The sequence below is a fragment of the Lucilia sericata genome, unplaced genomic scaffold (assembly GCF_015586225.1).
Source record: "Lucilia sericata isolate MDLA Ls3-8-SP2 unplaced genomic scaffold, ASM1558622v1 Contig000492F_arrow, whole genome shotgun sequence".
In the NCBI taxonomy this organism is placed as follows: Eukaryota; Metazoa; Arthropoda; class Insecta; order Diptera; family Calliphoridae; genus Lucilia; species Lucilia sericata.
The window spans coordinates 235,315-261,742 of NW_023994506.1; the positions used below are offsets into that span (position 1 = coordinate 235,315).

Genomic DNA, 26,428 nt, shown 5'->3' on the forward strand with positions numbered 1-26,428 from the left:
TATATCATTTCGGTTGATAGTAACTCTTTGAAACAATTTAAAGCATAAAAACCATTCGATTCTAAAATTTGTGTTTCGTATAATATGATCAAATATGAAATACAGGAAAAATTCGTATACTTTTGTGAGGCAATTTTATAGACTTTTTAAAAAAAAAAGCTAATTTAATTTATGAAAATGTAAATTTTTCAAGTTTTAAAAAGCGTGATATCAAACGTAAGGAATGTCTTGACAATATAACAAATTAATTTATTTTTTTTGCACACAAAATATATTATTAAATTTGGTTTCTTTTCATAGTTCACCTAAATTCGAATACTTATGAGAGACACTGTACATTGATTTTTATATATATGTATATAGAAGATGTGTACGGTGTCGGTCATTTTGGTAAACTTGTTTCTTTTTCGTAATTTGTTTTCTCTACAGGACTATATTGTCTATTTGATGTTCATCAAAAAGCAATACAGGTGATCACAGTTTTTAAACACATTTCTATTTTGATAAGTTCTTTTATTGCGTTATATTGCTAGGTATAACAAGTAAGATCATGAAAGCATGTTTTATGTACGTACATACAGTGAATCAACTAAGTTTTTTGCCTACCTTTTTTAAGAGAATTTAGATATTCTTTAAAAAATACATAAACAAATTGCTTTATTTTGCTAAAAATAATTGTTCAGATAAAGTTTTTTTCTTAAAATGTATAAAATTTTACATAGGCAAATTACTTAATTGATTCAGTGTATATGGATTGAAGTCTTTATGTTTCAAATCACTGAACAACAAGAAGTGAAACATTGACATTGTTTTACAACCACGATCGGCAAATCCTATACACAGTGTATTTTGGCCGTTACAAAATTTACACAGACTACTCACACGCATAGAAAACACAACTCAGTCTCATATGAGCTGCCATTGAAGAAGGTTGTGTTGTCGCTCGTTTCTTGCTTTTGCAATGAAAATGAACGAAAATATATTAATGCAGGGATGGATAATTGTTGTTGTAATTATTATGTATTTTTTAGAATCTACACCAGAGATACAAGCCGATGCGAAATGATCGGCGGCGTAACCATTTTGGGTCGGCGGCGGCGACTAAATTGTCGGCTCAATTTAACTTTTTCTTTAGAAATTGACCTTATAAGGTTTATTATATTGAAAATTTTTTGTATAATAGTCTGTTACATAGAAACCTGTCTCTATATAAGTTTTTTCTGCAGAAAATGGACATTTATAGTAGTTTTCACTATTTTAATATTAGCACAATATTGTGTGGCAACTCTTTTCAATTTGCCATAAGAATTTAAAATAGTGGCAGCTCCGTTAAAATTGGTGAAATTATGTTCTGAAATACATGTGCGATTCTAATCTTTATCAGCGGCTACCGTAGCCGGGCTACGTTTAAGCCGGCTTAGCTTTTGAGCCGAAAGAAGTCGGAAGCGGCGCGGCTTGCAAAATATTACCGGCGGCCAGCCGCCGCCGATTTGAGCCGTCTCGGCTTGTATCTCTGATCTACACTACATATTAAGTAGTTTTTGGAATTATAAACTTTTTAAATGTTTTTTCTTACAACTTAAGTAGCAAATTACAATAATTTACCAAAATATATATGTAATTATGTTAAATCTTTACCCTAAATAGGTATATATTTCATTAAAAACATTGTTGAAAAGCTCATATTTCTATTTCAATATTTAAAATAAATATGTGCAAATAAACCCAACAAAATATTTGTTACTTTTAAACTAAAAAAATATAAGTTTTGTTTTTGATTAATATTATTTCTAACTTTCAGTTTTCCACGCATGCCTTGTTGTGAAGAGTACAACTATTTCTCATTTCTTGTTTTTTTCACTCTTACACTTATACAAGTGTGGTAGTATATGTCTGCCGAGTTTTACAACTATAACATTCAGCTATTCTCATGTTGTTGTAGGTAGGTGGGTAAATTTCATGAAAATAAAAAAATATTTTTTTATTTTCATGAAATTCATTTTTTGTGTCGAAATTAAAATTGAAAAAAAAAAAAAACAATGTCTATGGTAAACGAAAAACATATATCAAATAAATTATGTATTTTTTCAATATTGCAGATTTAGAACAAAACAGACGTGTTTATAAATATATAAAATATATGCAAAATATTTAAAGCGGGCCCAAATATTTCCCGATTTTCTTCATATTGTTGAAATTGTCTAAAATTCGTGACTGAGTCCAAAATTATATGCATTTTAATTTAAAATGTTCAAAAAATATCTTTAACGAAATTTCACAGTTTTTTAGGTTTTTTCATTGATAATGTAAAAATAAAAATTTTGAAAATTTGTTTTCACGAATCCCTCAGCTTTTCAAAAAGTATAAATTCTTTATACATCTTAGAAATTTTTTAAGATAACTTAAAAAGGTACCAGGGGGTAATTCTCGTGATCGAAATAAAATTCGAATCGAAATTAATTTCGATTGTTCGTAATTTTCTCATGATGTTACTCGATACGAATCGAATGTTGCTTCAGTGTTGTAAAAAACTTTCATAATATGTTTTACAATACTGAACGAAATGTTAACAAAACTCATATGTTTCATTAAAAATCAAAAATTAAAAAAAAATAATTAAATTAAAATATAAATATGGAGTTTAATTGCAAAGAGGAGTATTTTATGCAAAATATAATATATCAAGTGATATGTAAATACAACATGGATGTTTGTTTAGTTTGTATTGTATATTATAGGCATATTTTATTGATTACATTAAAGTTAGCAGCGATTTTTTCCCATCATTGCACTTTAGTTCCAAATCAAAATCTAGGTGGACAAAATTAAAAATCTGTATTTTCTCAATTTGGATAAATAACGTGTTTTTCAAATGAACGTTTCATGAGAGAAACGCAAGAAATTCAAATATTGGATCATATTTATACCCTATACAAAAATCGGCAATACTGCAGATTTTCGTAATGATCCCCTTCAGAAAATGACTTGAAGGTCAAAATTCACTTATAAACACTAATATCACGATGAAATTCTGTATAAATAACTTTAAAGTAGACCTAAATCCATCTATCAAAATTTGTAACGATAGGCCTATATTTACCCTTGCTCCCTTATTAGCTCTCTTTCAGAAAATTACTTTTGTTAAACCAATAAACAATTTAAATGGTTTATTATTTAAAATAATTAAAATTTTTTACATACTACACACTGGTGTAGGGTATCATATGATCGATCATGCCACAATATACTTTCTTACTTGTTTTGTTTAAAAATATTTTTAGTGCTTAAATAAATAACCATTATTTTACCACATAGAAATCCATATTTCAAAACTTAAACATTGGAATAAGCTTTTATTAAATGTAAATTCTATAATCATGAAACCCTTTGTCCTGTTTTAGTCCTTTAAACTTGGATCTCAAATATATAATGATTATATTAATCTCTTAAAAAAACTTCCAAGGAATGTCTGCAATAAAATTATAACCGCCGAAATAGGATTATTTCCCCAAGGATATAACCAAGGATTTATTTTGGCATAATTAATTTTTGACCTAAAAGTATTCCATTTTTTTTCCCAGATTTAATAAAATTCATGTTCTTTCTCATTAATTTTTTTCACAAAAACTTTACTTCGAGAAAAAACTCGAAAGGTTTCATTCGAACAACTGTCCGTTATCGAATGCCATCACAAGAAATTTCGATACGTTTTATTCGTTATCGAATAAGAGAATCCAAAAAGTAAAAAAAACTCGTACGATCGAATATAAATTCGTACGTATACGAATGTGAGAATTAGACCCCAGCTTCGAGCGCTTCACTTCTTGTATTTCAGTGGTTCAATCATTTATGCATTTATAACATTTATAACGATTTACTCATGTATCGTATATAGGATCAAATAAAGCTTATCTAATGACAAAAATTTATCCTCCTATCGTTTAGGACGTAAAGACGGTTGGACGGGCACTCATAGCAAGATCGTCTTTGAATCTTGCAAAGACCTAGCATGTTTATACTATCTACGATAAACATCCATATTTTTTGGAGGTTTTAATAATAAAATCGGGGTTTTTTACATAAATCAAACGAAATATAGATTCAAATTAAGAATTTTTTGATAATAATCAAAATACTTACGGTATCTGTTCCTTCTACACATTCGGGCTGTCTACCAAAATTGAAGTCTTTTTTACCAGAAAACACTTCAAATATCAGTTTGCCATTGAAAACGGCAATTTTTGGACGAAATCTTTGCAATTTTTCTAGAAGTATACGACTGCCTTCTTTTATTTCTTTTCTCGTTAAATCGGCTGATCCTTTAGTAGCTCTTTGTACCATGTTAGTAAATCCTATACCATATTTCATGAGTTTAAAATCTTCATCAGCATTCATTTGCTCTTGCGTTAGTCCAGACAAATACAAGCATTTCCAAAAATGATTACCAGGACCAGCGTAATGGTGACCTTTATATGCCGCAAATAAGCCCGGATTAATACCAATCTGAAAATAAATGTCAATTTGTTAATTGAGAGGGTGTTCATACATTTAAAAATAAATGTAATTAATAATGAGGATGTGAAAATAGTCGAATACGGCAACTTTAATACCGATAACACTAATAAATTTATGAAATATTAGCAGTGTTTAATACCCTTCGCCTTCGTGAGAAATTTTGTCATTCCTTTTGTAACTTAAACAATATAATTTATCGACTCTACCCAGCAAAAAAAGTTTGCAGTAGTGCAAAGTGAATGTAAATTTTATGACTTCTTTAATAAAATTCCCTTAAAACTTCAAAAATTAATTCAGATTGTTAATTTAATCAAATGAAATTTATGTGTTATTAGAAATATTTTTGATTAGATTTAGAACCACTTGCACCTCTGATTAAACAACATATTTGTTATTTGTATATTTTAATACTTATAGATAGCTGTCACTCGTTTTAAATAAAAGGTCTGCAAGAATATAGTCGTAGTATAATTACAACTTCCAATCACAATTAAAATAAAGTTCTGAGGTAATAATGACAATTTTTATCAAAATTCTCGTTTGACTTCGTGACTAGAAAATTAAGATTTCCACCAATAGAAGTTGCCAAACTGGAAGATGTTTTATTTTTGTTGAAAATTATTTTATTACTAAAATGACGTGACTTTTTCACGAACAAAAACCTTAAAAATTCGTTGTTCTCATATTTCATAATGTTATTCATCAGTTTCCACTATTAAAAAGAGGCTTTGGTATGATTCGCAACTATTTTATAGGGTCTAAGGCATAGTTCCTCGCTAGTATTATTCAGAATACGTTTTATGTTGAACTTGGCAGCACTGTACAATTTGGCTATCATTTTATTAAAATATTCGTTGATTTCATATTTTTGTTTATAATAGATTTTTGACAATAAAAACGAACTTATAAGAAAAACAAGTAAGAGTGCTATATTCGGCTTTGACGAATCTTATATACGCTTCACCATAGTGTATTTAAAAATTCATTTTCCCAAAAACAAAAACAAAATACACAACGCAATGAAACCAACAGACATCCAAACATACGAAATTGAATGCACCTAGAAACAAAAACAATATACACAAGGCACACAGCCATCCAAACATACGAAACGAAATACTGAAAAAAAAAAACAAAAACAAACTACAAAGGTAATGAATAAGCAGTGTTGTTGTTTATTTTTTATGAAATTTTCAGAGGTTGTCTCGGATTTTTGCTTATATCTCCGTTGTTTATAAACGGATTTTGCTGATGCATGTCTGTGAATTATTGAAGATTTGGATCCCGAAGATATCTGGGGTCTTCAGAAAACTGATTTCAACAGACAGACAGACAGACGGACATGGCTTAATCGACTCCGCTATCTATAAGGATTCAGAATATATATACTTTATAGGGTCGGAAAATTATATTTTGGAAATTACAAACGGAATGACAAACTTATATATACCCTTCTCACGAAGGTGAAGGGTATAATAAATAATACATAGCTATAATAAATGTTTATTTAGTTCAGATGTAAAAATATAACATAAAATCTCTAATTATTATTAAAAGTATCCGAATAACGGATATTTTGCGACAAAACAAACATCACTATTTCACATTTTTTATTTTTACTTATTTTCCTTGTAATTTTTGATAAAGTTTTGCAAATATTGATAAATTTCTTTGACATTTAACTAAATTTAACGCCGGCGAATATATTTTGCATTATATTTAACCATTTGATTGACAGACGGACAAATCCAAATAAACTAAAATTAGTGCTAGCCAAATATTCCAATAATGTCTAGATTTGAGTTTTTCCCAAAATATAATCGTTTAAAATTTTTCTGGGATTTTATTTACAAATTTGAAGAAGTTTTAGATCTTATTCTATAAGAAACCATAATTAGTTTTCGCTATCAACCTAAAATTACCAAAAAAAGCTTTATCTTAGAAAAAAATTTTTTAAATCAACTTATTGTTGGCTTAAAGAAGGATCGAGCCTACAATAAAATTCTTATATAAGATGTTTTAAGCTATTTGACGTTTATGAATACAATTTTCCTGAATTTTGCCTAAAACTGTTTAATAGATCTAAAATAAGTTTTATAAATACAACCGTTAGACTTTGTAAGATGTCAAGGACCGCATGAGTTCTCAGCTGTTTTGAAAGCGAAATCTGGAATATTGATGACCTAGTCAGTTCAATAGTTCCAACAACCATCACATCTTAATCGTAACATTAATATAAGACATTATTTTAACCGCCAGAATTGAACTTTAGAAGCAATAAAACAGTAAAAAAGTGTAATTAAGAAAATAGGCAAAAATTCTCGAAAATTCCCGGAGAATATTATAAATATATTATAAAACTCTAAAAAAATATATTCCTTGAAAAAATCGTATGTATGTATGTATGTATGTATGTATGTATGTATGTATGTATGTATGTATGTATGTATGTATGTATGTATGTATGTATGTATGTATGTATGTATGTATGTATGTATGTATGTATGTATGTATGTATGTATGTATGTATGTTATGTATGTATGTATGTATGTATGTATGTATGTATGTATGTATGTATGTATGTATGTATGTATCCATAAATAACGGATACATAACGGATTCATACTTGGTAATGATATCAGGTTAATATTTAATCATTCAGGTAATTTTGAGGGATCAACTCATAGATTGGTCATAGCTTCCATACAAAATCCACCTTAAAAATCATTAATTCGCAAATAATTCAAGAGCGATAAAATTTGACTCGAACATGTTTTGTATATGCATAAATCATTCTGTGAAATTTTTTCCGGATCGGCCCAAAATTCTTTTCATACCCACCATCAAAAAAGATGGGTATATTGATGGTATATTGGTCTAGCCATGTAGTCAGTCCGTCTGTTGAAAGCAGGATAGAGTCCTAACGGAATAAGCTAGAGGTCCGACATAAATAAGTTTCATATAAGCCAAAATCTCTCTACCAAATTATATGAGGATAGATTCATAATTGACCCCCAATATAAGGTCCCCTCATAAAATTACTATAACGCTCATAACTTGCTGCAAAATAATAGTAAAGCTACGAAATTCGACGTAAGCAAGTTTTCGAGGTACTAAAATCTATGTGCCAAAATTTATGGAATTCAGCCCATAATTGACCCTACCCCCCACATAAGGTTCTTCTCAGAAAATTACTTAAAAGTTCATAATTTGCTTCAAAATTCCAGCATATCAATGAAATTGACAGAAACATGTTATTTAGAAACTAAAGTATCTCTGCCAGATATAAAGATTGATTTTGAATTTTTCCAATACAATGTCTTTGATGTATTTTTTTTTCAAATATACATCATTATACAAATATATACATTTTGATGAAATTTTCAGAGGTTGTCTTGGATTTTTGCTTATATCTCCGTTATTTATGGTCGGATTTTGCTGATTTTAAATATGAAACTTCTCGAAAGCATATCTGACAGAATTATTCTGGGGTCTTCAGAAAATTGATTTCAACACAAACACAGACAGACAAACAGACGGGCATGGCTTAATCGACTCTATCTATAAGGATCCAGAATATATATACTTTATATTGTCGGAAAATTATATTGTAGAAATTACAAACGGAATGACAAACTCATACATATATACCCTTCTCACTAAGGTGAAGGCTATAAAAAGCTCGAAAGGGTTGAATATAAAAAAATAATGCATAAAATTTTAAAATATGCTGTTAAAATTTTTGATAATAATATTTAAAAATTTAAAAGCTTAAAAGGGTTGCAATTACATTCTGAAATTAACATCGTCTCATTGAAAATAAAAAATAATGCATAAACTTACTCGAAATATAGGCTAGGTTATTAGAGTATTAAAAGCAAATCGTGCAAAATTATGCTCTTATGCGTAAAAAGTGCGCTAACAAATCGATGTCAAAATTCTTAAATTGTTCTATCTCGTCTAAATATTTTGTACAACGCACAACATGCATTTGCATTTTTTACAACGTCATTACAACAAAATAATTCCCAGTTCCGAAAATGACTTCACTGCAAAAAATTAGTTCTGCGAAGTTGTTGTTACGGAAACCAAATTTAAGCTTTAATATACATGTATGTATGTATGTATACTAAATGTGAATTTTTATAAATAGAAGTCGCAATCACACGTATTCGTACGTGGCATCGCCTATTTTGACTTGTCTAGGAGGGTACATTTTAGGGTAGAACAAGATGGGAAACCGTCAATGAAAGGGTTCAGACTAAGTCGTCTCAACAAACCCTGGGTAATATGTTCCAAACTGATTTGAAAGATGTTATGCATGAACAACCTAAAATGTTTTTCAACGAGTATAATACAGATCTGAAAAAGGCAAAGCTGATCACATGGATGCGGTACTGAATTTATCGACAAAAGGTCTATTCGCGTACTTGATAATAACGAGAGAGTAAGAGAGCGACAAAGATTACAGTTCGTTGATAGAGAATTTTTTAATTTTACATCAAACATACATATGTTCACAACATATGATTGATTAATGAATATGTAAAAAATCAAAGAAAAATTTTGTAAGTTTTACATTTTTTTAAAGAAATATATAAATTAATAACACACGAATATTATAAGATTATTTGTAATTAGATTAATTCTAATTTTATTTATTATAAATTAATTTTTAAAGAGTTTGTTTTTTTTTTTTAAATCATAATAAATCTTGTCAATCTAGGGATTTTAAAACAATATAGAGGGTCTTTCTCTTAGCGGTTTTGTGTAAATTTTCATTTTAATAATATGTTTGTATCTCGAAGTTTTAAAACAATAATATATTTTTAATGATATTACATGTTTTTTTAATTTTAAGTATCCTTTTGTTTACAAGAAAATCATATTTTGTTTCTTGTTTGTTTTTGGTGTTTTGTTAATAGGGATGATAGCAAATGTGTGGAGTCTAGCTCTGAGACTTTAACCTTACGTAGAATGAAAGGTTATACGGTCGACCCGTATAAATCACCGTAATAATATATAGTAATATTCCTGAGGACGCTGAGAAAAAGTCTATCGACGATCAGTAATATTAAGAAAACGTCGATGGGACATTTCTTAACATGGACAAATAATAATGGACTGGGAGTAAATCCTATGAAAACTTAGCAGGTTTTTTAACAAATATAATGTAATGTATGTATTTGGGGACCTAAGATATGTAGATGAAGAATACTCATGAAAGTATGAAGAAGGGACTCAACGCATATTTTACGTGCAAGAATTCTAACAGGAAGAATTGGAACTGCAACCAGTTATGGTGAACTAGTTGTTACGTTTTCAGGCTGTAGAAAAGCAAACTTGTTTCCATTGTTCCCTTTGTGATACCTGTAAATATAATTAAAAGAAATAAGAGGAGAGAGGATTGTACATACATAGATATTATACAGAGATTAAAACAAACTTTAAATTTACATTTATGAGTTCTAGAATAGGGGAAAGAAAAGTTTATAGGTCCTAAAAATAGTTATCTTTTTAAGATAAATGATATTCGGGAAGATAAATAATTGAGATGCGGAGAAAAATTCAATAAATTATCAATAACAAGGCCTAAGCATTTCATCTTATTAACAAATTCAACAGGTGCATTTTTAAACATGATATTAATCCTGTCAGTATTAAAACCAAATCCCATTAATTTAGTTTTATTAGGGTTAACGCAAAAACCTTTTTCTGACGCCCATGATGCAACAACACGAAGTATATAATTAATACCCTCATTTAATACATCAACAAATTCGATATCAGCATAACAACCACACTGAACATCGTCAGCGTATACAAACGGCAAACACCTTAAAACTTTAGCAAAAGGTCTTTAATATAAACCATGAAAACAATGGGCCGATAACGAATTCCTGAGGAACCCCACTAGTGATTCGTCGAGTGTGGGAAATCGAAGTTCCGATTGATATATATTGATGCTTATCATACAGATAAGATTCAATTAAATTACAAGCATGATAGGAAAACCCGAAATATTGCGACAATTTAAAAAGCAGTTTAGAATGTAGTACCCTATTGAAGGCTTTGGAAAAATCCACTGAAAGTAACACTACATTTTTACGGCTGTCTAATAGAGTCAGTTAATGATAAAAGCAGTGATGTGGTGCTATAGCCTCTCCGGAAACCCGATTGAGAGGGATGTATTAATGACATACGATCTAGATACGATCAAGATAAATAACTTTTAAACAAATGAATAGATTTGAAAAATTAAACCAGATTCAAATAGTAGTGGTTAATATGTTTCTCACCTAAATTGAAATTTGTTATACCCTTCACCTTCGTGATAAGTTTGTCATTCCGTGTGTAATTTCCAAAATATCATTTTCCGACCCTATAAAGTATATATATTTTGAATCCTTATATATAGCGGATTCGATTAAGCCATGTCCATATGTCTGTCCGTCTGTCTGTTGAAATCAGTTTTCTAAAGACCCAAGATATCTTCGGGATCCAAATCTTCAATAATTCTATCAGACATGCTTTCGAGAAGTTTCCTATTTAAAATCAGCAAAATCCGTCCATAAACAACGGAGATATATGTAAGCAAAAATCCGCGACAATTTCTGAAAATTTCATAAAAAATAAGCACCAACAACACTGCTTATTCATTGCGTTGTGTATTTTGTTTTTTTGATTATTTCGTTTTGTATGTTTGAATGGCTGTGTGTTTCATTGCCATGTGTATGTTGTTTTTGTTTCTTTGTGTATTCAGTTTCGTATGTTTGGATGATTTTCTATTGATATAGTCGGGAAAATGAAATAAATTTAAATTTTATAAAATTGATATTTTTTAAATACACTATGGTGAAGGGTACATAAGACTCGCCACAGCCGAATATAGCACTCTTACTTGTTTTTATTTATCTAATATTCGTGAAAACATGAGATTTAGTTCTTATGTTTACAACAAAAAATCGATCTCATACCAAAAAATAGAAGGCATATTTAAAATCAAGTCAAGTGACCCAACTTTTAAAATCGATATCTTCCGATTTGGATGAAATTTTCACCAAGGTTAGTACTATTGGATAGTATGCCAGACACAAAATTTTAGCTCTATCGGTCAAGAACTACTGGGAACCAAAGTTAGACATTTTGTCCATACAGGGTTTTTTCAAATGAATGTAACTTTTCACCTAACGGTTTTAGCACAAATTGTCCAAAGGAGTTTAGGTAGTTTTAATTCGCTGTTTCCAAAAAATCTTTAATCTTGATATATTTAAATATTTTTTTTTAAATACTCTTTATGTTTGCTCAAAAGAAAGCTTATACAATTTCCTTTAAGGGCTTAATTGGATGCGAGTGGGATATATATCAAAATAAAATATTTTTTAACTCAAGAATAAGATTTTTTCAATATTTGGCACTTCATTTCACTTCATTATTTTTTGATTTTTATTATTTTGAGCAAAAAAAAAGTTATTTTTTGATTTTTATTTTTTTTGAGCAGAAATAAAAGTTATTTTTCGAGCAATTATAAAAGTTATTTTTTTGGTTATTGGAAAATAGACGATACTAAAGCGAAAACTTTTTTTCTGCTCAAAAAATAATTTTTATTTTTGCTCAAAAATATAAAAGTAAAAAAATAAATTTTATTTCTGCTCAAGAAAATAAAAATTAAAAATTTAAAAAACCTTTCATTTCCTTAAAATTTATTCCACGACGATCAAATTGATGTTGTTTTCCGATATTTTCTTGTGGTTGCTTTTTTATTTAAAAATTCAAAAATAATTATTATTTTTGTGTTTTTCTTCTGAATAAATAGATTGTTTTATTTTTTTCAATAAAAAATTTACTATTAATTGGGAAGAAAATTTTTTGTAGCTCTTTTAAGTCTAAGATATGTAAATTGTAAATTTTTACTTTTCCGACGCCAGACTCCTGACCTAGGTTATTGAATATTGTTAAATTATGTAATATAAAAAAATAAAAATATTATAATTTTATATTCATTTTAAATTTAAATTTGTTCCTCAATTTTTCGTCTGTGATAAAAAAGAAACAAAATAAGAAAAACATATGTGATCTGTTGTTATTTTCAACCGTTAACTTCTTGTTTCTGAACTAAAACAATGAAACTGCATGTCGTTGTTTCATTGTATTTTTCAATCATTCTTGACAAACATTTTATTTTAGTTTTTATTTAAGAATTTCTACTTAATAATAATTCATTTATTCATTAAAATAACTATGGGACTATTAAATTGCACTGCTTGATCATAAATAAATTCCCAAAGAAATTTTAATCTATTAAATGTAAATTTAAGTAGCAAAATAGGGTAAAATAATGAAAAATATACAGAACTCATAAACATTCCCAAAATTAAATCACAAAAGTTAAAAGTCACAGGTAACACATCAGAAAGAAACATTAAGCTATAAAACACTTATCAGTTAAAAATTTCTAAAGAATATTATTAATTGAATATTCTTCAGGCTCGAGTTCGAGTCCCACTTGGGGATAAGTTATTTTCCAAATTGTAATGATATTTTTAATTATAAGAATACTGAAAATTTAATTTTTCGGACACAACAGCAGAATGGAATGCATTTTCGGGCCCGCTACGGCTCCTCATCAGCAATCTTCTTGTGCCATATGCTATGTCACTTGTAAACATCATCTATTTAACTCACAAGTTTTGAAGAAATGGAATATGGGAATTGTAACAAAGTCCTTATTCCAATTTCATTCTACTTTATTGAGTTAGATCGAAGTTTACGAGCTTTTTTCAGTGTTGTATTCTTATCTATCATTACTCTTTGTCGCTGCTTTAGCCAACTGTCAGTTAGCAATTAAGCAACACTTTTTGTTTTTGTATGTTTTGTTTATTTCTGTTGATCCTATTCAGTCGTGAATCAACAGCAGTGCATTAAACATGTACATATATCCACTGTGCCCAGTGTGTTTTTATATATTAAGATTATTGATTTCTTCGAACTGTGATATTAATATTATTAATTGAATATTCTTCAGGCTCGAGTTCGAGTCCCACTTGGGGATAAGTTATTTTCCAAATTGTAATGATATTTTTAATTATAAGAATACTGAAAATTTAATTTTTTGGACACAACAGCAGAATGGAATGCATTTTCGGGCCCGCTACGGCTCCTCATCAGCAATCTTCTTGTGCCATATGCTATGTCACTTGTAAACATCATCTATTTAACTCACAAGTTTTGAAGAAATGGAATATGGGAATTGTAACAAAGTCCTTATTCCAATTTCATTCTACTTTATTGAGTTAGATCGAAGTTTACGAGCTTTTTTCAGTGTTGTATTCTTATCTATCATTACTCTTTGTCGCTGCTTTAGCCAACTGTCAGTTAGCAATTAAGCAACACTTTTTGTTTTTGTATGTTTTGTTTATTTCTGTTGATCCTATTCAGTCGTGAATCAACAGCAGTGCATTAAACATGTACATATATCCACTGTGCCCAGTGTGTTTTTATATATTAAGATTATTGATTTCTTCGAACTGTGATATTAATATTATTAATTGAATATTCTTCAGGCTCGAGTTCGAGTCCCACTTGGGGATAAGTTATTTTCCAAATTGTAATGATATTTTTAATTATAAGAATACTGAAAATTTAATTTTTCGGACACAACAGCAGAATGGAATGCATTTTCGGGCCCGCTACGGCTCCTCATCAGCAATCTTCTTGTGCCATATGCTATGTCACTTGTAAACATCATCTATTTAACTCACAAGTTTTGAAGAAATGGAATATGGGAATTGTAACAAAGTCCTTATTCCAATTTCATTCTACTTTATTGAGTTAGATCGAAGTTTACGAGCTTTTTTCAGTGTTGTATTCTTATCTATCATTACTCTTTGTCGCTGCTTTAGCCAACTGTCAGTTAGCAATTAAGCAACACTTTTTGTTTTTGTATGTTTTGTTTATTTCTGTTGATCCTATTCAGTCGTGAATCAACAGCAGTGCATTAAACATGTACATATATCCACTGTGCCCAGTGTGTTTTTATATATTAAGATTATTGATTTCTTCGAACTGTGATATTAATATTATTAATTGAATATTCTTCAGGCTCGAGTTCGAGTCCCACTTGGGGATAAGTTATTTTCCAAATTGTAATGATATTTTTAATTATAAGAATACTGAAAATTTAATTTTTCGGACACAACAGCAGAATGGAATGCATTTTCGGGCCCGCTACGGCTCCTCATCAGCAATCTTCTTGTGCCATATGCTATGTCACTTGTAAACATCATCTATTTAACTCACAAGTTTTGAAGAAATGGAATATGGGAATTGTAACAAAGTCCTTATTCCAATTTCATTCTACTTTATTGAGTTAGATCGAAGTTTACGAGCTTTTTTCAGTGTTGTATTCTTATCTATCATTACTCTTTGTCGCTGCTTTAGCCAACTGTCAGTTAGCAATTAAGCAACACTTTTTGTTTTTGTATGTTTTGTTTATTTCTGTTGATCCTATTCAGTCGTGAATCAACAGCAGTGCATTAAACATGTACATATATCCACTGTGCCCAGTGTGTTTTTATATATTAAGATTATTGATTTCTTCGAACTGTGATATTAATATTATTAATTGAATATTCTTCAGGCTCGAGTTCGAGTCCCACTTGGGGATAAGTTATTTTCCAAATTGTAATGATATTTTTAATTATAAGAATACTGAAAATTTAATTTTTCGGACACAACAGCAGAATGGAATGCATTTTCGGGCCCGCTACGGCTCCTCATCAGCAATCTTCTTGTGCCATATGCTATGTCACTTGTAAACATCATCTATTTAACTCACAAGTTTTGAAGAAATGGAATATGGGAATTGTAACAAAGTCCTTATTCCAATTTCATTCTACTTTATTGAGTTAGATCGAAGTTTACGAGCTTTTTTCAGTGTTGTATTCTTATCTATCATTACTCTTTGTCGCTGCTTTAGCCAACTGTCAGTTAGCAATTAAGCAACACTTTTTGTTTTTGTATGTTTTGTTTATTTCTGTTGATCCTATTCAGTCGTGAATCAACAGCAGTGCATTAAACATGTACATATATCCACTGTGCCCAGTGTGTTTTTATATATTAAGATTCTAAAGAAATATAAAACAAATTAAAGAAAGTTAACGACCACTCCAATAAAAATCGAATTATAAAAAATTAAATACCAAATCTACCATTCACTCTATATAATGATCAAAATTAACTTCAATAGAACCAATTGAAAAGACAATTCCATAATATCATGAAAAAACCTGTTGTAAAATGAACGAAAATATAATACCCTGTATTTCTCCTACACTTTATATATCTTACACACTTGCTATTTTTTTACATTATTATATTCCTCTGTTTTTGCAACTCTGTACATATTTGAACTAACGACATTACATTGTACGATCTTATGCAGTTTAATAAATGTATTCAAACCAACAGGTTATGGGCTGCATGTCGCGCGTATTTTAAATTTTTTTTTAAGAAAAAAGTGTGTGTTTTTTTTTTTCATTGATAAAATCGCGAATCGTATAAGATGGCAAGTCTTCCTCTAGGATTTTCGATGGAGCGTTTAAGAGGACGCGAGAATTTCGATGTGTGGAAGAGACAGGCCAAATCTTGCTTGGTCATCAAAGGTTGCTGGAAAATTGTGGAATCCGGTTTGGTTGATGATGGCGATGCTATTATTAATGAACGTGCTTTGGCTGAAATTACGTTGATGGTAGATCCATGTAACTATGGACTCATTGCGGCAGCTACAACTGCGAAGGAAGCCTGGGATGCGTTAATGCGTGCTTACGAGGATACTGGCCTCACACGGAAAGTGGAATTATTGAAGCAGTTGGTGAACATGAAATTGCGAAATCATGGTTCTGTCCAGGAGTATGTCAACGAATTGGTGATAACTGCATTGAAGGTAAAGAACGCAGGACTCAATATAGACGACGAACTCACAGCTTCATTAATGCTTGCCGGATTGCCGGACGATTTTAAGCCACTTGTAATGGCCGTGGAAAACTCCAAGGAAACACTGACGGTCGATATGGTGAAAAACCTACTCCTACAAGATGATAAATTCGATACAACAAGTACTGAAGAGAAGGCTGTGCTGTACACGAAAAATTTTAATGGAAAGAAGAAAAAATCACCCCAATGCTACAACTGTAAAGAATTTGGACATATTTCTAAGAACTGCCCAAATAGAAACAACAACAAAAGTAACGGTAAGTCCAACAAAAAAAATGAGAAGAGAGAAGTTTCATCAACGCTGATTGCAACAAGCACGAGCTTGAATGTGTGTGAAGAGTCAGATGAGCAATACAACAACAACAGCAACGACTATATGCATTGGTATGTTGATAGCGTAGCTAGCAACCACATGATAAATAACAACAAACATCTTTATAACGTACGCAGCATAGAAGACAAAAAAGTCGTTGTTGCTAACAAGAGTGAGTTGAACGTTGAATGCGCTGGCGACGTCGACTTAAATATTTTAAGTGGAAATAAGAAAAAATCCGTAACGGTAAAGAACGTTGAATATGTACCGAATTTGTGTGCAAATCTTCTTTCGGTAAGGCAGATGACAAAAGATGGTAAAACGATAATTTTTGAAGGAGAAACTTGCCGTATATATAATGAAGATTTACTGGTTACATCTGCCACAGTGGACAACGATTTATATCGTATAGACAGCCAGCCATATTCAAAGGATAATAAAGCTTTTGTTGTTAAAAAAGATTTTCGATTATGGCACAGAAGAATGGGTCACATTTGTGATAAAAATTTGAGCGAGGTAAAAAATTCGTCTATTGGTGTAGATTTTGACAACGGGAGTAACGAACCTTGTGTGATTTGCGTAAAAGGTAAGCAAACCAGAAGACCCATCAGAGAAGACGGTACAAGGGTACACTCCGATGTCTTTGGGCCACTAGAAGTGAATTCTTTTTCTGGTGCTCGTTTCCTAGTCACTTTTGTGGATGACTATTCCCGAAAATTATTTGTGTACCCACTCAAAAGAAAATCCGAAGTTTTTGACACTTTCGTTAACTTCAAGAAAATGTCCGAGAACCAGTGTTCAACAAAGATGAAAATTTTAAGAACAGACAATGGTGGCGAGTACGTCAATGCCAACTTCCAAAGTTTTTTGAAGGACTGTGGTGTGATACATCAAAAGACGTGCCCATATTCTACCGAACACCCGAGCACCGCTGAAAGAATAAACCGGACTTTGATGGAACGTGTGAGATGCATGTTAATAGACAGCGGATTGGATAATCGTTTTTGGGCAGAGGCTGCCAACACGGCGTGTTATTTAATTAACAGGGTGCCTTGCCGTGGTGAAAATATATGTCTGGAAGAAATTTGGTCTGGTCGGCGTCCTAATTTGAAATTTTTGAAAGTTTTCGGCTGTCCTGCTCTTGTACACATTCCAAAAGAAAAAAGACGTAAGCTGGATGTTAAATCTATTGAATGCATCATGATGGGGTACAGTGCCGAAAGCAAAGCATATAGATTGTTCAATCCCGAGGACTACAATATAATTACAAGCCGTGATGTAGTGTTCTTGGAGGAAAGCAAGATCAGTTTGAAAATGAATGCTGATTTTTATTATCCTGAATTGCTTCAGGCTTATGAGAATGTCGATTCAGGGGAGAGCAGCACCGAAGTTGAATCGACACCTGTCGTAGAACCTGTTCAAATTCAATCGAACACTTCAACAAATGATGAAACAGGTGACAGCAGTTCTGATGACTCTGTTGAGTGGTCGTCACCTATGGCATCACCCGTGGAAGATGATGGTGGTGAATGGGCTCCGAACCCATATGAAGCTCAGAGTATTCCTGCTGAGGAAAATGTCCGTCGGTCAGATCGAATTGCCAATAGAAATCAGCGATCAACTAATTTTTGTGCAATGCAGTATATTTCTGAAGATCCAGTCACAGTGAAGGACGCAATTTCATCAGACTACTCAAGTGAATGGAAAGCTGCAATGAAAGAAGAAATCGATTCGTTAATTGAAAATAAAACGTGGGTGCTAACCCACTTACCACCAGGTGAAAAAGCCATAAAATCGAAATGGGTGTTCAAAACGAAAAGAGATGAAGGTGGTAATCCCATACGTTGGAAGGCTAGACTGGTATCGAAAGGTTTTTCACAACGTGAAGGAATCGACTATACGGAAACCTTCTCACCTGTTGTCCGGTATGATTCCATCCGTTATTTGCTGGCGTTGGCTGTTAAGAATGATATGTTTATCCACCAAATGGACGCAGTAAGCGCATATTTAAATGGTACGCTGAAGGAGACTGTTTTTATGCAACAACCTGAAATGTTCGATGATGGTTCCGGAAGGGTATGCAAGCTGCGGAAATCAATTTATGGTCTGAAACAGTCAGGCCGCGTTTGGAACGAGACTATCAACAACGAATTGCTGAAAATGGGTCTTGTGAGAGGTGAAGTGGACCAATGCGTCTACCATAGGATAAGTGATGGCCTAAAGCTGTACGTGGCCATTTATGTTGACGATATATGCATGCGATTGGTTGCCTATTGTTTGCTGCCCAGATTACTAGACCCGACATTTGCTATGCGGTAAATGTACTTCGTAGATTTGGAACAAATCCTGGTAAACCACACTGGGAAGCAGTTAAACGCGTGATGAGGTATTTAAAAGGTACAATCGACAAGGGAATCACTCTTTGTATACCAATCAGGCGCAATTTCCTGGTCCACAAAAAAGCAGAAGACAGTGGCATTATCTTCGACGGAAGCCGAGTTCATGTCACTGACTGCTGCCATTCAAGAATCAGTTTGGCTGAAACGCCTTGAAGCTGAACTCAACCCTAACAGTAGCAAAAGTATGTTGCTATATTGTGACAACAAGGGCGCCTTACAAGTCGCTCTTAACAATAACTACTCACCAAGAACAAAACATGTGGACATAAAGGCCAAGTTCATCAGACAAAAAATTGATGAGAAGGAAGTCGTTTTGGAATACTTGAGCACAGACGAGATGGTTGCCGACGTATTAACGAAAGCTGTTACTTCTCGGAAATTAAATTATTTTGTAGAGTATTTTGGTCTTTACTAACCCACATAGTATATATTGAATTTAAGTTGAATTGTTAATTTTATTTTTTGATCTCTTATTTTTTTATTGTAAAGAGTGTATGAGAAATTATTTGATTTTGGAAATGTTTCATTCAGGGAGAGTGTTGTAAAATGAACGAAAATATAATACCCTGTATTTCTCCTACACTTTATATATCTTACACACTTGCTATTTTTTTACATTATTATATTCCTCTGTTTTTGCAACTCTGTACATATTTGAACTAACGACATTACATTGTACGATCTTATGCAGTTTAATAAATGTATTCAAACCAACAAAACCCTCACAAACACAAACTCCATGCACACAATAACAATCACAATTCATCATCCACCAAAACAGTACTAAAGTAAATTCACCCATATAGCAATGTCGACTGAGCAATCACAGCATACTTAAAAAAAACTCAAAACACTCCCTCATAAAAAACCCATGCCCAGTAAATGCAATTAAAATGATGTGGACCAAACAACAACCAATATTACCAAAGCATACTGAGATACTTTCATTATAACATATCAAAAAAAGAATCAAGTAATAAAAAAATTTATAATTTGGGCAATATATGCCGGTGTTGTTTTTGAATTTTGCTCAAATCTTTGTTATTTATGATTTTATAGGAATCTTCATTTTAAATAAAAATATTTTCGAAAGTTGTCTGATGGAATTGTCTCGGAAAATTATATTATAAAAATTACAAATCGTATATACACTTGTCACGAAGGATAAAAGGATAATAACGAAATCCGACAGTAGTTTTGCTTAATTATTTCATTATTTTCTTTAAAAAATCAAGTTAAATTAAATATTTTTTATTTCGTTGTTTTCATTCAACTTATTTTAAAATTTAATAAAAACAATTTGTCGAATTTTAAGTTCCTTTCACCTTAGTGTGTTTCAATTAATTTTATATAATTTCAATTTATTTCATTTTTCCCGACTCTGCCATTACTTTAGCAATAGCAATACAAAACAAACAACAAGAACGCCAAACGAAACAAAACACAAAAAATACACAAAGCAATGAAACCAAAAAGAAGTCCAAACGAAACAAAACAAAAACAAGTTCCCAGCAAAAAAAATTGTAGTAGTGCAAAGTGAATGTAAGTATCATGACTTCTTTAATAACAGTGCTAATACAACTGATTATAAATGCCTTAATAAATTCAACTTATTCCTCAGTTAAAAAATGTCTTTAAATCTTCAAAAATTGAGATTGTTAATTTAATCAAATGAAATTTATGTGTTATTATAGATATTTTTGATTATTAATATTATTTTATATATTTTCCCATATTTATTATAATATTTTCCTTAAAAATATTTAAAATATCTTCCAAAAATACATACAAAACAAATAGCTTGAACCAATGAAACATCGTTTTCGAATCATCGAATTTGCATTGGTTCGATTATTCGAAATTCTTGCATAAACACATGATCTCCAATGACACGCTTATTTTAAAATCATGCATGTTTCACCTAAATCGAACCACTTCGTCATCACTTGCAGCTCTGATTAAACAACATCTTTGTCATGAAACCTTGTATGGGACCGATCGCACACATATTATGAACCGATCGTGAAAAAAAATCTTAAAATATAATTTTTGTATACAAAACTAATATTTGTGCAAAATTTTGTATCAATAGCTTTATTTGGAAATGAGTAATGAGCGTTTAAGAGATTTTCGTAAGAGGACCTTGTATGGGACCTATGACCAGTTATGTAACATTAATGTATATATAGACAAAATTTTGGCTAAATTCTGTAACTATATCATTATTTGGTAATGAATATTGTGCATTAAGTCATTTTCTTGTATGGGAGCTATGACCAAATATGGACCGATCGAAAAAAGATTGTATAGTGTGATTTATGTATATAAGAGCAATATTTGTGCTAAATGTATGTATATCAATATTTGGTAAAGAGTTATGTGCGTTTAACTGATTTTCGGGAGGGAACCTTGTTTGGAAGCTATGACCAAATATGAACCGATCGTGAAAAAAATTTTAAATAATATTTCTGTGTACAAAAATAGTATTTATGACAAAATTTTTTATGGATATCACCATTTGGTAATGAGTTGTGTGCCTTTAAGTGTTTTTATGAAGGGGACCTTGTATGGGAGCTATGACCAATTATGGACCAATCGGAAAAAAATTTCACAGTAACATTTTTGTATATAAGAGCAATACTAGTACCAAATTTTATTTGGATATCTTAATTTAGTAATCAGTTATGTGCGTTTGAATGATTTTCGGGAGGGGACCTTGTATGGGAGCTATGACCAATTATGGACCGATCTAGAAAATTGTTTCTCTATATGAATTGACATAGAATTTTAATTTGTGAAATTTTGTTAAGATATCAACATTCTGAGGGAAGTTATTAACAATAAACTCATTTTCCGGGAATATGTACTTTCGTATGGGAGGTATAAGAAATTATGGACCGATTCCGGCAATTTTCAACAGGAATAAAGCTCTCGTGTAAAAACAAATGTTTGATGATTTTCATGGAATTATATTGCATAGTTTTAGTGAAAATTATATTTTAATGTGTAAAAAATGCTTATTTTTTTCGGAGTTGTTTTGAATTTTTATTCATAACTTTTCACGATGTAAACCGATTTTGCTCATTTTCAATACCAAACTGCCTAGGACAATAGGGAATATTCTGGCCAAATTTCAATAATTTATTTCACTTCGTTTTTACGTGAGCGTGTTTTACACAGACAGACGGACATAGATAAATCGACTCAGAATTTTATAAGGACCAAGAATATATATAGTTTGTTGGGTCTCAGATGAATATTTCTTGGTGTTACACACGGAATGACAAAGTTATATATACCCTCTATCACCACTGATGTGGTGGAGGGTATAAAAAAAAAACAAAATACGCAAAGTAATGCAACCAACAGACATCAAAAACATACGTTTTTTTTGTTTTGGTGAAATTTTCAGAGGTTGTCTCGGATTTTTTCTCATATCTTTGAGGTCCTCAGAAGATTTTCAACAGCAGACAAACAGACAGACGGACATGGCTTAATCGACTCCGCTATCTATAAGGATCCAGAATATATATACTTCATAGGCCAGGAAAATTATATTGTGGAAATTATAAACGGAATAATAAATTTATATATACCCTTCTCACGAAGGTGAAGGGTATAAAAATATACAAAATTATTTTTAAAGATCCAGTCTTTAACATAATTGGTTAATGATAGGTAGGCGTGCCAGTGGGCGGATCTGTCTAATTTTACGTTTCTTTAGCAAGAAATATTTTTTATTTTATTTTGGTATATTTTTAAATATTTTTTCTATTCATACAAAACTCAGCATAATTTGTATATAAACGAGAATTTTATAAAATGAAATTTACACTCACTATAACAATATCTAAATTATCGCACAAATGATCCGGCAAAATGCGTTTTACCACTTCTTCTTCAGACATGCCATTAAAACGATCGTGTTTTTTGCGTTCTTTTGCTTTCGTAAATCCAGCAATCGGGTTAACATCAATTGGGTTTGCCCTTTAAAATAAAAATAACAATTTCAATGCTAAAAAATCATTTTACTAAAAAATATCTACCTTTCTAGCGCTGGTAGCAACGCACCATCCGGTACCTTTTTTTTACGACCCCGTCTTTTTTGAACTGATTTTGTCTGTAGGTTTAAAATGGCATCCTGTTGTTCCTGCACTGAAATATCGGCGGATATCTCGGAAAAATGTTGTTGATGGTCTGTATTTGTTCTTGAAGTAGTTGAATTTGTCTCCAGACAGGTTGGCTTTTGTGAATGATGATGATGAACAGTTGTGTTTGTTAACGCGTACATATCAGAGCTTGGATTTAGGCTAGCCGACGCTGAGGCTTCCGATTGCATAACCATAAATCCGTTTAGTGGACCACCCTCTTGGTTGCTACGCGGGTGAGAATGTGGAGGCGTCAAAATGTTACGCAAACTATTATTTGTGGCTGAGTTTAGGTCGTCATCAATAAAGTTATAGGGATCTCTAGGTGTAATGTTCACCGTCGATTCACTGGTTACCAATTCTTGTTGTATATTCTGATTTCGATCATTAATTATATGAGGATTATGTTGTGATTGCTGTTGTAGTCGTATACTTTGCTGTTGGTCCTCACTCTTTACAACATTTTTTACAAGTCCCCCATGTTGCATGTGATGTTGGGGTGTTACTGAATGTGTGGATGATGCATGTGAGTTTGGCGTAAGAACATCTCCAGCACTAGTTTCATACCCATCATCTTGATTTTCATGTTTCACCGTTGATGGAGAGAGTCCTCTTCAAAAGATAAAAATACATATGAAAAAATAAAAATAGTCTAGTAAAATATGTATTTATGCATGAATTGCATAAAATATATTACTGATAATTCTTAAATGTGACTTTGTTTAGTACGAAAAGTTTCCGTATTGATATTAATGAGCAAATGAAAGATCAAACGGCACTTAATAATCAGACTACTTAATCTAAAAATACATACATAGATTCATGTTAAAAACCAGCTCTCTCACACATAATTTAAAAATCAAACTCTGACCATTTGTATTATTAATTTATATCTGTATTGAAATCCAAATATATTTATTTAACAATATTCTATAACCTAACATATAGGCCATAGAAGGTTTTAAATTTATTCTTCATAATAATTCAAAATTATTATTTTATAAAACAAATTTTGAAAGATTTTCGGAAATTTTCACATAGAAAATAAATAAATATATAATAATAATTAAAATTAATGTATAAACAAATAGTTTGTGCTAGTAAACTTAATATTTATTATTGAATACTATATTCAATTACAGTGCGGGCTCGATTTGCACAACTACCTATTTTTAAAGCCGCATGGTCATTTATAAAAACTAGAGATCGCCCAGCGGTCGAAATTCGACCAGAACCAATGCTGGAAAAATTACATAAATACGCTTAAATAAAACCTTTTTTTGTAGTTCAAAACTGTGGTAAAAAATTAACTTTATTGATATTATTAAAGCGTATAATTTGCTTTGATTAATGTTTTCTTTTAGAAAATGTGATGGGTTTTAGTAAAAGTCCCATCAGAAGTTTAAAACCTCAATTGTCAAAATTAGTTATACAACTCGTTTTACAAAAGTAATTTAATTATTTTAAAAATAAAAAATAACGAACATTTCTTCTATCGACGTATTATCCCCTACATATTTACGCTACGTTCACAATGCTGGAGTACTCTACTGTACACACCAGTAAAGAAATGTTAGCTGTTCAAAATACAGAGTGGAAATGTTCTAAATAATTTGTCAAAACAATAAAAATATTTAAAATAAATAAAGTCTTATCTAATTCTAAATAAATTTTATTTGGATGTCCATCAGGTATATGCTGTATAAATTCTCCCTTATAACACTCGACAAAGACTTCAGCAGACCTACATTTAATAAATTTTAATGTCTTCTAATAGAATTTAATAGTAGATATTCTATGAGGCCGTAACGATATGCATTGGTTTTCAATTACACACTGATTTTGTATATGCATAATAAGACATTAACGCCTTAATTTTTCATATATTTTTTAAGTACTGTTTAAAGAACACATTAATAAACTATAAATTTCAGTCTTTTGTTAATATATGTAAGTTTAACAGCAAGTAGATGAATAATAAACGATAAATAGCTAAGTACGGTTAAACACCCTTCATCCCAAAAGACATGATTTATATTTAGCAGTTTCAACTTTTATCTATTTTTATATAACATATAACCATCACCTATTCAACTTACAGTTTTCACTTTACACTACTATTTCCTAATTGGTTAGAATAACCCAAAAAAGAAGAATATCATTAAATCCTCGCTGTGCTAAACCTGCATATAAGTGATATACCTATCCATTTATTGCGGTGTTCATGTACCGGCATGACCAACTAAAATTTACTTATGTAAATGAATATTTCGTACAAAACATATTTCGGACGGATGAATTGAAAAATATAAAACACACCTCGTAGCCCAATATTTATTATGCAGAAACGTAAGCGCAATTGTTCGTTACTGTAACATTCGTCTAATTCTACTATTTTAAACCATAAACATATATGGGCGGTAGGCTCAATTTTTAATTTTTAATTCAATTTTTAATTTATTATTTTTTATTTATTTATCAGTAATACTAAAAGCCTTTGCGGCCAATAACGTATTACATATGTATCTTAAAGTATTTTTTTTTTTACATGTTTCTGTTATTTAACATATTATGAATAATTCAAAATTAGTACAATGAAATGTATAAAAAAAAATAATAAAGTTTGCTGAGGTTAAAATTTATTATAATAGAAAATTGAAATGTACACTCCTAATTTCTCGATATGATGTAAGTATAAAATTTGTTTAAGACTCCATATCAGTGCTTACGCTCATTCTATAACACTTACTATTAGGGTAGACATTATAAATTTATTGATAATTAAAATGATCGAGAAGGCGTTTACGAAATAACCTGCAAGAAAAAGAAAACTTTCTAAGATCACTAGGTAAGATATTCCAGTATCTTGCAGTTCTTACAATGAACGATCGTTCATAGACAGAACACGTTATAAGCGGTAAAATAATTTGTGGATTTCTGGTGGATCTAGAAAAAATAAATCTTTTATGAAGATATAATGGTGTGCCGTATATAACGATTTTTAAAAGTATATTCAATTACGGACTTTTATATACTGCTTGAAAGAACAGGATAGAAA

At 30.8% G+C, this 26,428-nt stretch overlaps 1 protein-coding gene across 8 annotated transcripts in view; it reads right to left on the reverse strand.

Annotated features, from left to right (window-relative positions):
* LOC119605505 overlaps nt 1–26,428 on the reverse strand; it is a 97,541-nt gene that overhangs the window by 18,771 nt on the left and 52,342 nt on the right. For all 8 annotated transcript variants that reach the window (XM_037958663.1, XM_037958657.1, XM_037958661.1 and 5 more), the window contains 3 exons: nt 23,269–23,982; nt 23,062–23,209; nt 4,141–4,503 (listed from right to left, as the gene is read on the reverse strand). In XM_037958663.1, the coding sequence (XP_037814591.1) occupies nt 4,141–4,503; nt 23,062–23,209; nt 23,269–23,982 (1,225 nt within the window). The remainder of the gene's footprint in view (nt 1–4,140; nt 4,504–23,061; nt 23,210–23,268; nt 23,983–26,428) is intronic.